An 11,737-nucleotide genomic window follows, 5' to 3' on the forward strand; every position below is an offset into this window, starting at 1 on the left:
AAGAAACCTTTTCACACAGTTCTGCACTATCCTGTTCTCACCACACAACATGTACACACACACTCACATGAGCAGACCCACTAAACTCACTTTCATAAGTCTCTGATCATTTGGCCAGACGCTGAGCGAGCTGATTAGGTGGTGCATGCCCAAACTGCCAAGTCTGCTTAAAAGGGCACTGAGTGGGCACCACATGGGCACCCCACAAAGCTGTGTGTGTGTGTGTGTGTGTGTGTGTGTGTGTGTGTGTGTGTGTGTGTGTGTGTGTGTGTGTGTGTGTGTGTGTGTGTGTGTGTGTGTGTGTGTTTGAGAGTGAGAGTGTCTTTTTGAGAGTGAGAGGGTTCGCGTGTGCAGGGGTATGCATAATGTAACTGGAACAATTAGTCAATTAACTGACTGATGGAAAATTGATCGGCAACTATTTGTATAATCAATTAATTATTTAACTCATTTTTGATGCACAATTGCCAACTTCCCTTGTTCTAGCTTCTCAAATATCACAATTTGCTGTTTTTGCTTGTTTTATTTTACAACATTACAACTGAATATCTTTGGGTCTTGGACTTTAGGAAATTGTAATGAAAAATATTAATTAAGAAAATAATTAAAAGATAAATCAATGATGAAAATAATTGTTAGTTTCAGCCCTCATGCGCAGATTACTGCACTGAGATGTGGGATACTAAGCTAGTTAAATCTTGATGGTACCTTGCAGATGAATTGTGGTAGTGCTCATAAAACTCCATAAGAATTTATATAGGTGTGTATAGTTATCAAATGGGTGTGTGTGTGTTTCTGTGCCACTATATGACCACCTAATGAAGGAAGGCATTAAAACTACTGTAGTTTCACACTAAGTTTAATGCATGTTTCATATCGGGAGGTATTTTTTTTCCAATTACTGCCCCTTCTTTTGTTTTTACTTTTAATAACAAGGTTGATGAACAGCTGCTCTTCACTACACATTACCTTCATCTAATTTGTCATGCTGCTGGTATGATGTTCTTGACAGGGTTTTCAAATTAAAGGTCCGCTGAGAGAAATGATAACATTTTCGAAATTGTCGGCCTGTGTCTGTCTGTAGGCAGCCGGCTGTATTGAAATACTGATAAGATTAGAGAAAATATTCTACCAAACTATATTCTACCAAGCAAATTTTTTGAGTCGGTGTCGTTAAAGCTTTTCATGCTTTTGTGCTTTTCAGATGCAGAGAGAGGGAAAAGAAGCGTACGACGAGAACATCCACTATCCTCTCCTCATCACCCTGACCAAAGGACCTCAACCTGTCAGCCACTCTCAGTAAACCAAAACAAGTGAGCCCTCATCTCCACACAGCACCACTCCACATGCTTTTGGTTATTTGAGATGGAATGATGCTACAGAGTCGTGTCAACAACGTGATCCACATGTGATCTAAGTGAGGGGGAAGAATTGCACTGGAAGAGCAGTATTAGAATACAGTAGGGTTGCGTTTGTCTCAGTGTTTAGTTAAATTGAGAAGGAGAGAAAATCAAGTTGTCAGCGTTTTGAGACATTTTTATATTTACATCGGCCGCTGAGAGGATTTCTCACCAGATGGTGCAGAGGATATTTGAGTGTGCATGTTTTATAGTTTGATGTGCTGCTGAAGAACAACCTCATTTCCAAAGCAGCAGGGATACATTTACTGTAGCTGAGGGGAAAACAGAGATGGATATATTTATAGCTAGTAGGTTTAACCATGTGCCATGTTGTAAAAAACTTCAGTCAGCCCTTTAATCAGGTGGCCTGTCATAACAGTAGTTGAAAAGACACCTGATCCCTCCTCTACTCATCCATTTGGTACCTCAACCATCCAGGAAAGTGAACCACATTGCCACATTGTCAGGTAACCGTCAGTACTTCACTTCACCCCGGCCAACAAGCCAGTCAGTTGTTTTGTCAGTTAACTAGCTGTTCAGTCAGTCAGGGATATGGACATTTCCTCAGCCAGTCGTACTGTAGGTGTTAGTTATTCAGTCAGTTGGCCCTCTTTAACCAGTCGGTATGAACTTCTGCCTCTGATTTTTTTGGCCCCAGCACTGAGGCCGGATCTTATTCATTAACTGTCACAGACTGTAGAGCAGCACACAGTTTCCTCTACTTTGTCTTTATTTCTCTTTGTTCCCTTCTTCTCCCGCTTTAAGTTCCTCTAATACAAGTCATTCACCCAGTCAGAGGTCAGTATTAAGAATTTCTTTTGTGCATTAATTACACCAGTGCATTAACATAGAGACTAATGAGCAGTTGTTGCAGCTCAGGAGCTGCAGCTCGCATAGTACACAGCAACATCGCCATGGATACAACCAGTCCACACCACATTAAATTTTGATTTAATTTTACACAGCTCTGTTGGTGTTATAATCGCGGTTTGAACTATTCAACAGACACTTGTTCCGACTCTATAACCCCACCAACATCACCTCCAGCCCCTTCTCCACGCGTGGTTTATTAAAAGAGTTTGTTGCACGCTGTTAAAAAGTTTCAATTCTGAGTCCAGCTTCAGGAAGAGCGAGTGAGTCTAAAGAGTGACAGAGAGAGAGAATACATGCACACATTTATTGACAAGTGACCCCAATACTGTGGAATAGTTTTTAAAAAATCCATGAGATTTCTTTGCATCTTTTTTGCTTCTTTCTTCATTTTTTTTATAATGCAGACCTCTCAATGGTTTCTTACCTCCAATGTGCACTGGCCCTGTGACCGAAGCCTCTCGCTTCACACATGCCAGATCTGTTTCTGAGGCTGCTCGTGCACATCTTGATAATTGATTGAAATTGCTTGTTTATGTCACCTCTTCTTGCTTTTCTTTCTGCTAATATACACTATTCAGAAAATCTGAACGAGATACAATAAGTAAAGTTTAGCCACAAAGTATGTCACTACATTGACAAAAAATGAGCTGCAAATGTGTTTTCAGTATGAATGTAAAACACAAATAAAATTCTTCAAAACAGTTGAAAATCAGCTGAGGAACACAACACAACGCAGCCACATCCAGTGGACGTCTGTAGTTAGAATATGATTTCAAATTGATAAACTACGTGGAATCATAGTTCTTAAAAGTCCCACAATCTTCTAATAACCTCAAGAGCAAAAACTTTTACACGTTGCAGGTCACCTGCCCCTCGATTTTCTGTTGGCATTTTTTCTATCAACACGGTTTTACTCAGGTCTTTTCCCTTGAATTCAGCTGCTCCTTCTTCTTTCTTGCGATCTTAAAACGACGCCAAGTGTCAGTGGGTCATTCGAGCCTAAAGCTGTACCTATCACTAGTAAGGTGTTTCCATATTTCACTGTGATCCATTGCTGTGTACGACAGCCAAGAAGCTATGCAGTATCTCCCAGTGGCTACTGTTTACATTCCTCATGTTAAAAAAAAAATAATCCACCTTCAAAAATAAAAAAAAGTATTCCCTTTGTGTAACTACTCTGAAAAGTAAATTAAGCCTTTTTTTATCAGTGGTCTCAATGCTTTGAGGACTTAAATTGCATTGCAAAGGTTTAGAAGTGTATTTAATTACATTTTTATCTGTAATGCAGTTTGCTGTATACCTTTGATATCTGTGGGCTAACACATAAAAACCATCCCAACTGTGACTGTGAGCAGCGACTTCATCACTGTCTGGTGTGACGTCACCACCGTTAACAGTGATGTCATTTTACAACCATTTTACTGTGACATCTGCGCTGCATTGCTGCTTCTTGCGACATCACTGCCTCTGTTAGCGGCAAACCTCATCACGCGGTGCGCCCAGCAGCTGTTGTGATGTCCCGTTTTCACGTGGTGATGCCGTCACTTCCTGTTGTGATAATAGTGCTGTATGCGAGGACATTTACCACTTCTCACTGTGACATCAGCGGACAGACGAGAATTCAGAGACAATCGCTAGATCTTTGTTTGGATTTGCTAATATCAAGTGAGAAATCCAACAGTTGGTATAGAGAAGACCACAGAGGAGTTCTGTTCCAACAGATTTTTGACACTATATTGTGGGATGTTCTAAACTATTATTTTGATTATCAAATTTTGAATTGTTGGTCATTTGCAGGCCATGTCCACACTACCCCAGATCAATTTCTAATTGGATCTACTTTTTTTGGCCTTCTTTCTGCACTCAATCACCAAAACCTGAACATGTCGAACAAGTTGAAGCTGCTTCTGTAACATTTTGCTGTGTAGGGACAGCGGACATTTTCAAATATACTGATGAAAAAATTAGCATGCGGCCTGGTGTGAAGCTGCTGGCTCAATTGTTCTGTGCATGGTCTAATACAATAGCTTCAAGCTTTTTATATTGTTTTGGAGGTTTTGGTGACATAACAGAAGAAACTGAAAACTGTAGATACTTCAGTGAAATGTTTCAGTTTATTTACTTCAGTGTGGACATGGCCTAATATAGTGAGTTTCAGTCTATTAAATTCCCTCTCCTTCATTGTAATCAGCGGGTTGAATGTTGTACTTTGCAGTGTAAGAGTGTGTGATTCTCTTTTTTTGGTGAATGAATAAAAATAAATACATTTTCTTCAAGAAAACTTGGACTCTGGACTTTTATTTCTTTTTAATTTGTCCATTTGAAAATGTACAAAGAGCAATGTCATAATTCAGCTAGAGTTATGGCTTTATTTCAGTAATAAAACCTTGTTCAAACCTTGTACAAATTATTTCATTACATTCACAAAAATAAACAAAAAAAAAACAATTTACACTCTGTCACCCTTCATATTATAGATTTTCTCTAATATGTTTTTCCTCAATGAATGTGCATTACGGGGGGGGGGGGGCACAAAGCCGCTTGTGAAAAAACGTGTGTTACATTATTAAAAATCCAGTGTTGAATGCTCACAGATGTAATAAAGTTTCCTTCAGGCCCAGATCGGCTGTGGCCTGTGTTTCAAACACAATGGCCTCCTGTAGGCTAAGCTGGTGCCAGACAAGGTAACACACACAGATACACACACTTAGTGCTCACACACATATATCAAGACCAGTCAACAGTCTACTTCTCCACAGGAAGAAAAGAGAGAGGGATAGAGGAGGGAGGGAAGGCAGTACACAGCAGCTAATCCTGCAGGCTCACTCTTCTGTTTATCAGTCAGAAGGAGGGAGGGAGAGTTAGTAGAAAGGGAGGGACCAGCAAGGCCTCCTGATCTGTCTTTTGATATTTTAAAGAGGTCTGTTCTCTCCTCCCCAACACTCTGCCAGAGAGACAGAGAGAGGAGATAGAAAAAGCTGCAGACAGAGGCAAGGAGAGAGAGGGAAAGAGAGAGAGAGAGAGGCTGAAAAAGACAAGAAGCCAGAGGAGGAGGAGAGAAAAGAAATGGGGAAAGACACCCTGAATGGCTGGAGGGAAAGGCGAAATGAGACAGCTGGAAATGAGGTGAAACTAGATCGAAACAGCGGGGAAAAGCTTCACCCATGAAAGAAAAGAGAAGCTGACTGAGAGACTGAGATTGACTGACCGAGTGAGTAATCGAACAGAGAAAAAGAGAGAGACAGAGTGCTCCCAGCTCGACACAAGGGCCCCATTAACTTGACCACTTGCCCTTTGCACACAAAGGCAGGGCCGGCCCACTGCCCCTCCCACCCAATTATCCACGATTAGGCTCAGTGCACTGTGTCAAGATGGAGAGGGAAGGAAAAGAAGAGAGGGGGAGAAAGGCGAGCACAGGGAGGAGGGAGAAAGGGAAAGAGAGCAAGGGCTGGAAGGAAGTGAGGGGCGGATGGTGGTGGAAGACAACAAAATTGTTAACATGGAAAGATTCAAACATTGCTAATGTGGTGGAGAAAGCTCAACGTAGTGTCCCCTGGAAACTTCTCACTTGAAACTTAACTGTCTTTTCTAAAGATTTCCTATATATCATCATTTGCTGTCTCAGTTTGCTTTTGTTTGATTTATTTCCAGATTTCTTTCTAAATGAAACGTGTTGTTTTTTCCATTACTTGTGTTTTCTTAAATCTACAATTATTCATTGTATGGCCACTTTGGAGCAGTGAGATAAGCTGTAAACACAACAATGACATAATATTACCTTGTTAAGTTGATATGTTGAATGTAAGAACACAGTTAAAACATTAGGATTCATTTGATGTGTTTCTGGCCATGTTGGACAATTTAAGCCCAATATTCACCGTCCTTTGTCTCTGTTTTGGTCTGGACTACTCCTGAGGGAAATTTCTTTCAGTTTAGCTGCTGAATTCTCAACTATGTTCATCAGCTAGTTGCTAACTTTGTCTGGCTGATGTTTGGTGCTGAGTAGGTAGCGTACAGTTGGTTTATTAGAGCTTTGGTGCTGATAACAGCTGCCTTAGGGAACCAAAGCTGTAAAACCAAAACAACAAGCTGAAATACACTTGAAAGCTTGAAAGAGCAGAGTCCGATGATAACTCACTCACATTAGTCTTAAGTTCATTAAGCCCTCTTGGCCACTGTGTATGTATAAAAATGTGTATGTGCAAATTTTTCAACTTTTGAAAAGCAGGCAGGGAAGCTGGAAACCAACATGGTCACCCCCTGTGCCCCAGTGGCACAATATCCTCTGTTCGCATCCCACCATCCCACAAACACACAAACAGAGCAATGGAACCCACCTCCTGATACACAGCATCTACCCCCGCTGGTCACAGTTGCATGCCAACGGCTCTGGTATACTGACACACACATAGACAAATGCAAAGATCTTCCTCACTACACATTAACACACCATGGGCTCAGCTGCAGTCCAGACACGTTGTATCGTGTTGTGCTTTGTCGATACTCTGCCGCCAGCTAGCTGGCATCCCCAGGGCCTTGGCTTGGTTGCCACTACTGCATGACAGCAAATATGCACAAATACACATTTCACACACTCTGTATATCAATACAGTTTCTGCCCTCACTTTGACTGGCATGTTTTTGGTGCCACAGTTCCTGCAGCTCTCTAAAATGTCTTAACACGTCTTAATTTTTGATTTTGAAATACAAGGGCAACAGCAAGTGTTTAATCTGATCTGGGCCAAATGGATTGACTGTTATTGTTAAGCCTGTGTATTTTACTTCATCTGTTTTCACTGACAAACTTCCTTGCTTTGTTTTTCTTTTTAGAGTTAAGTAGTTCAGAGGACACTTCATAGGTGGCTGCCTGTTTCGCCATGACCTGCAATTCAACATAGAAAATGTATGTATGTAATATATATATATATATATATATATATAGACCACACAGTTTTCCCACACTCTACCAGGGCTCAGTGTCGAGCTACAGATGGTGTGTGTGCCAGGTGGGTTCAGGTGGTCAACTACACCAGTACACCTGTGACAGTTTGACCTGCACACTGTCACACACAAACATGAATATACCAGAGGTTTCAGTGTATATACTGTATGTGTGATTGTATAGTGTGCGCATCTCACACCCCAACATGTTTACACGTCCCCTGCTCTGTTTTCTAACCCCCACCTCCCCTCCACCACCCCCAGCCCCCACCCCCACCCCCACCCCCCACATCACTCTGTCCATCGCCCCAAATCTCTCAAAACCTTTCAAGCCTTTTCCTCTCTCTTCTCCTCCTCAAGGCAATTTGAGGAGGGCTTTTTAAATGATCCGCTCATTATCGGTAGTGGAGTCACTTTGGTTTTTCAGCTCCGTCTGCTTGCCTTCCTGCTCAACCCCCCCTTCCCGCCGTGCCCCCACCCCACCTCTTTACCTCTCTGTGTTTTTTAAGGGGCTTTTTCTGCTTGCCCCTCCACCCCCACCCACCTCCCTCTCTTCCCTCCAGAATGGCTTTTTGGTCCGTTTGTTTGTGCTCATGAAGTGGAATGCAGCAAAGTCCCTGAGAGCATTTTTTTTTTCTGTTTTTTTTAATTTAGAAAGCCATCGAGTATGAGTTGACGTGGCAGAGTGGGAGCTACCACCACCAACCCCCCCACCCCGTCGCACCCACGTGCACACAAACACACACCACAATCACAGTCCTCCTCGTACACACACCTGATGCTGGCCTTGACAACAATAATGTTTTCCATTACAGGAGATGGAATTGAGAAATATGTGGAGGTGGAATTCTGTGGTATTAATATAGTCACCTGGAGCTGGGTGGAATAGGATACTGTCTATACAGAGTGGGAAACGTGTGGCTTTTACCCTGTTTATTACAGCGTATCTTTTAAAGGAACAAGCTTTTGTCACTTATGGATGTGTTTCACACACGTAAACACTCAAAATCTGTTCTGTGTTGACTCCCACTTGTTCTCTCGGAGGCTTTCCTGGCTCTATAGGCTGCTTGTATTTATCCTCATTTACCTGTTCAGCCCTTCCATCTCTAATACCCATTAAACCTCTCCATTCGCATGTGCAGGAGGCTGAGTTGACTGACTGACTTATTAGCTGACTGACTGGAGCGAGCTGAGGTCAGTCTGGAGGCTGGCAATATACACACACACACACGCTATTATATATGCACATTCACTGGGTACAGTGATGCTTACACACAAGCTTATAGTAGGCTGTTAATTGAAGGGGCTGTGCTGTTGACGAAAGCCCTCAACTTATCGCTGATTAGGTCAGGCTTTTGGAAGTAAGAGACAAGGAGCGAGAGAGAGAGAGAAAGGAAACAGACTGCGAGACATATAGAACGACACAAACGGTTTGTGTTGGTTGAGAGTCTCTCCTGTAAATGTTGACAGTCTCTTGTGGCAGTATTTACCCTACTTTTAATGGTAGAGGGCCGACATTAGCCACTGTAGGAGCCGGGCTGAATTAACACCTGCCTCTCTGCATACAAGCAGCTGCTCTCTGTGCTTTTGTCTGCCTGTGACTTTGTCAGTCAGTTAATCAGTGAGGCCATCAATCAGCCTGTGAAACAGTGAGTTTTTCAGGGAGCCACCAAATCTTTACGTTTAATGAATGAGACAACCAGTCAGTAAATTCAGCAACCAACCAAGCAGCCAGTTGTATTGCTCGTGTGATTATTTTGTACGTAATTATTTGATACAACAATTAAACCAGGCTCCCTGTTGATATCCAACTAATATTTTAAATGAGAAAATTAACATGTATATTTTTCAAGATTATTTACAAATTAAAATAAAAAAGTAATTCCATGCATAATTTGCCCCCTTGATTCATTAAAGACCCCCTCTAGGCAGGTATTAAGACATGTAGTATAAAAATACTCTGCTTGGAATGTCTGATGTTTTTTTTTTTCCACAAAACATTTGTTTAGTCTGAGTCTTCATACATACACCTTACGTCTACATCTGCATTACACCTTCTCTCTACCTACCTCACTGAAAGACCCTGAATCAATGAATATGTAAATATTTGTTATTTCTAAGGTTTAGCTGCTGGACACGAGAGATCTCTGAGATTTCAGGTGAGCAGCAGCAGAATGTGAAAACAGCCTTCTGGTGTCAAACTCACCACAGCATACAGCACATCACGCTGCAGAGTGAAGGCCAAGCAGCCAGGTGAAGCAACAATGAGCAGAGCACATTTTTGACTGTATGGAAGCTTTAACCTTTAAGCTGCAATCTTGGATTCAAATGTAAAGAAAAGGGAAACGCTCCCACTAAAACTTTGAATAGATAAAACATAAATCTAGGATATTAAAACTTTGCTTGCATTGGTAATATTTGTAATCATTGGAATAAAAAACAGTTAAAAAAAAAAATATATACCTGCAATTTATGAGGAAATAAAACAGCACAATGGGCCTTTCACAGCTATAAAGGTAAACATATAACTGGAACCGTATTATACTGTACAATAGATTTACTCTAGCACAACATGTGGGTTTAAAGAAAAAAAGTCCAGATGTGGTTCAGTGTGAATGGCACCAGCCTTTCTGACAGTCCTACTTTCTGTAACTCTTCATTTATGATTTATTACCTTCCTCTGTGGCCATCTGTCTGCCTGCCTCCTCACCTTGTTTTTTCCATCTCTCCATCTATTTTTCCCCTCTTCTCTCCTGTCCCCCCTCCTGTCTGTCTTTGGCCTATGTGCCTGTGGTCGCCAGGGCAACAGCTCTAACCTGCCGACCCATGTTCCCGTGGGCCAGGGGGCCATTAGGGGCCAGTCAATGAGCCTCTCTTCCTGCCACAAGTGGTGCCGGCGGGATGGAGAGGGCCCTCAGCTCTGCTTTGAAGGTCAATGAGGCCGCAGCCCGGCACTCTGCCAGTGACTCTTAGGCCCCCCAGACCAGTATGGCAAAATACAGCTTTGTAAAGAAGGTCCAATTCTGGCACATGCAGATATAACCATTGTTTCAAGTCCTGGGTTTGAGTGCATATCCTGGATGTAACAGTGAATTATTGCTACACTTTTACCCCATCCAGTGAGGAAATCAGTTAGGTATTTCAATTTTTTTTTTTTAATATATCACTAAGTGTAGTCTGACAAGCATACTTTTGAAAGGCTTGGGTTTTGTGTGATCACTTGTTTTACAGGCTGAAAAAGTGGTCTCTGGCAGTGATTGCATTACTCATAGTGGATAGTTAAAAGATATTGCTGTAACCTCATCAAAGACCAGTGTTATCCAAGCTTTTTTTTTCACCTCTTAAAAACCAAAGGATGTCCACTTGTGACCCCTTGTCACAAGTTTTCTGTCTGAGTTGTGAAATGTACAAAAAAAGTGATTTTCCCTTCTCAAATTGTTTCAATAAAGGCATAAAATATATAAATATATATATAAATATCCATATTTCAAAAGAAAAAGAATGATTAGAGATCTCAGAAATAAAGAGAGGTAATTCTGTGTAGCAGAAAAATGTTTCTGATTCACTCCTATCCCATTAATGAAATTGCAACCCCTCAGATTTATCTCGCAACCCCGGTGAGCCACTGTAATAGACTGTGGACATACTGTATTTTCAACCTGTTCTTTTTATTTGCTGTATTCATAAAATGTTCTTCTGTATGTGTGTATGGGGGGTTAAAAAAATATGAAAAAACCTGAAACAAAAGTCAGCAGAATACAAAATTTCACTTAAAAAGTACTGAGTAGAACAGCATTTTTCTCACAGTCTTCTTCTATGTCGGCTTACAGGGTGGCATGCACCTGTTCCAAACAATTTTCTGGCTATTCTGCATGAGGGAGGTAAATACTCCAGTAGCCACTTGTCTGCCTCCTTAGGGGGAAATGTACATAGATTATGTCCGCACTAATCCTTCTGCGACAAAAAGGCATTTTACTTCAATACAGCAGTTGGGTAAGAGTTTCAGCAGATACACTCATCCTTACAAACACACACTCGCATGCACGCACACACAAACATTTCCCGTGCACATGTGCACAAGGACATTGGTGCAATTAACCTTTAGCTGATTCAGTCCGAGTACTCTGTTTGATTGAATAGAGCTGGAGTGTTCCCTAAGCCATAACCACAACCTTGTGTGAGTGATTTAGAGAATGTGTGTCTGTGTGTGTGTGTGTGTATGCATGTGTGTGTGTGTGAGAGAGAGAGGCAGAGTATATTTCTGATATACTGAATATGAGCTTTAAGTAATACGAATAGGGGAGGTAGTCTACTTCATCATTTTCCATATGAATTTCTGTGTGGGTGGGTGTGTGTGTTGGTGTGTGTATGTGTCTGACTCACCATAAGTGCAGCCACTTCTCCAGCCAATGAGTTTCGACTCTGAGCTTCAGTGTTATGGCCTGGGTTCATCCTGCAGAAGGCGAATCCTCAGCTCCAGCTTTAGTCTAGCCTGTGGCCCTGGCAGACTGTCGTCTGTCAAG

General features: G+C 41.7%; 1 protein-coding gene across 3 annotated transcripts in view; it reads left to right on the forward strand.

Moving 5' to 3' along the window:
* Positions 1 to 11,737, forward strand: part of camkmt (calmodulin-lysine N-methyltransferase) — a 137,797-nt gene that overhangs the window by 105,232 nt on the left and 20,828 nt on the right. Inside the window, exons 11-13 of one of the 3 annotated variants that reach the window (XR_008829544.1) lie at positions 1,205 to 1,313; positions 7,104 to 7,176; positions 7,869 to 9,549. Coding sequence is in view for 2 of the 3 variants with exons in the window: in XM_056395244.1 (XP_056251219.1) it covers positions 1,205 to 1,303 (99 nt within the window). In the remaining variant the exon portion in view is untranslated. Of the gene's footprint in view, positions 1 to 1,204; positions 2,636 to 7,103; positions 7,177 to 7,868; positions 9,550 to 11,737 lie in introns of those variants that run through there. The other 2 variants (XM_056395244.1, XM_056395243.1) reach the window with 2 other exon arrangements.

Source organism: Seriola aureovittata, chromosome 14 (assembly GCF_021018895.1).
Source record: "Seriola aureovittata isolate HTS-2021-v1 ecotype China chromosome 14, ASM2101889v1, whole genome shotgun sequence".
Lineage (NCBI taxonomy): Eukaryota > Metazoa > Chordata > Actinopteri > Carangiformes > Carangidae > Seriola > Seriola aureovittata.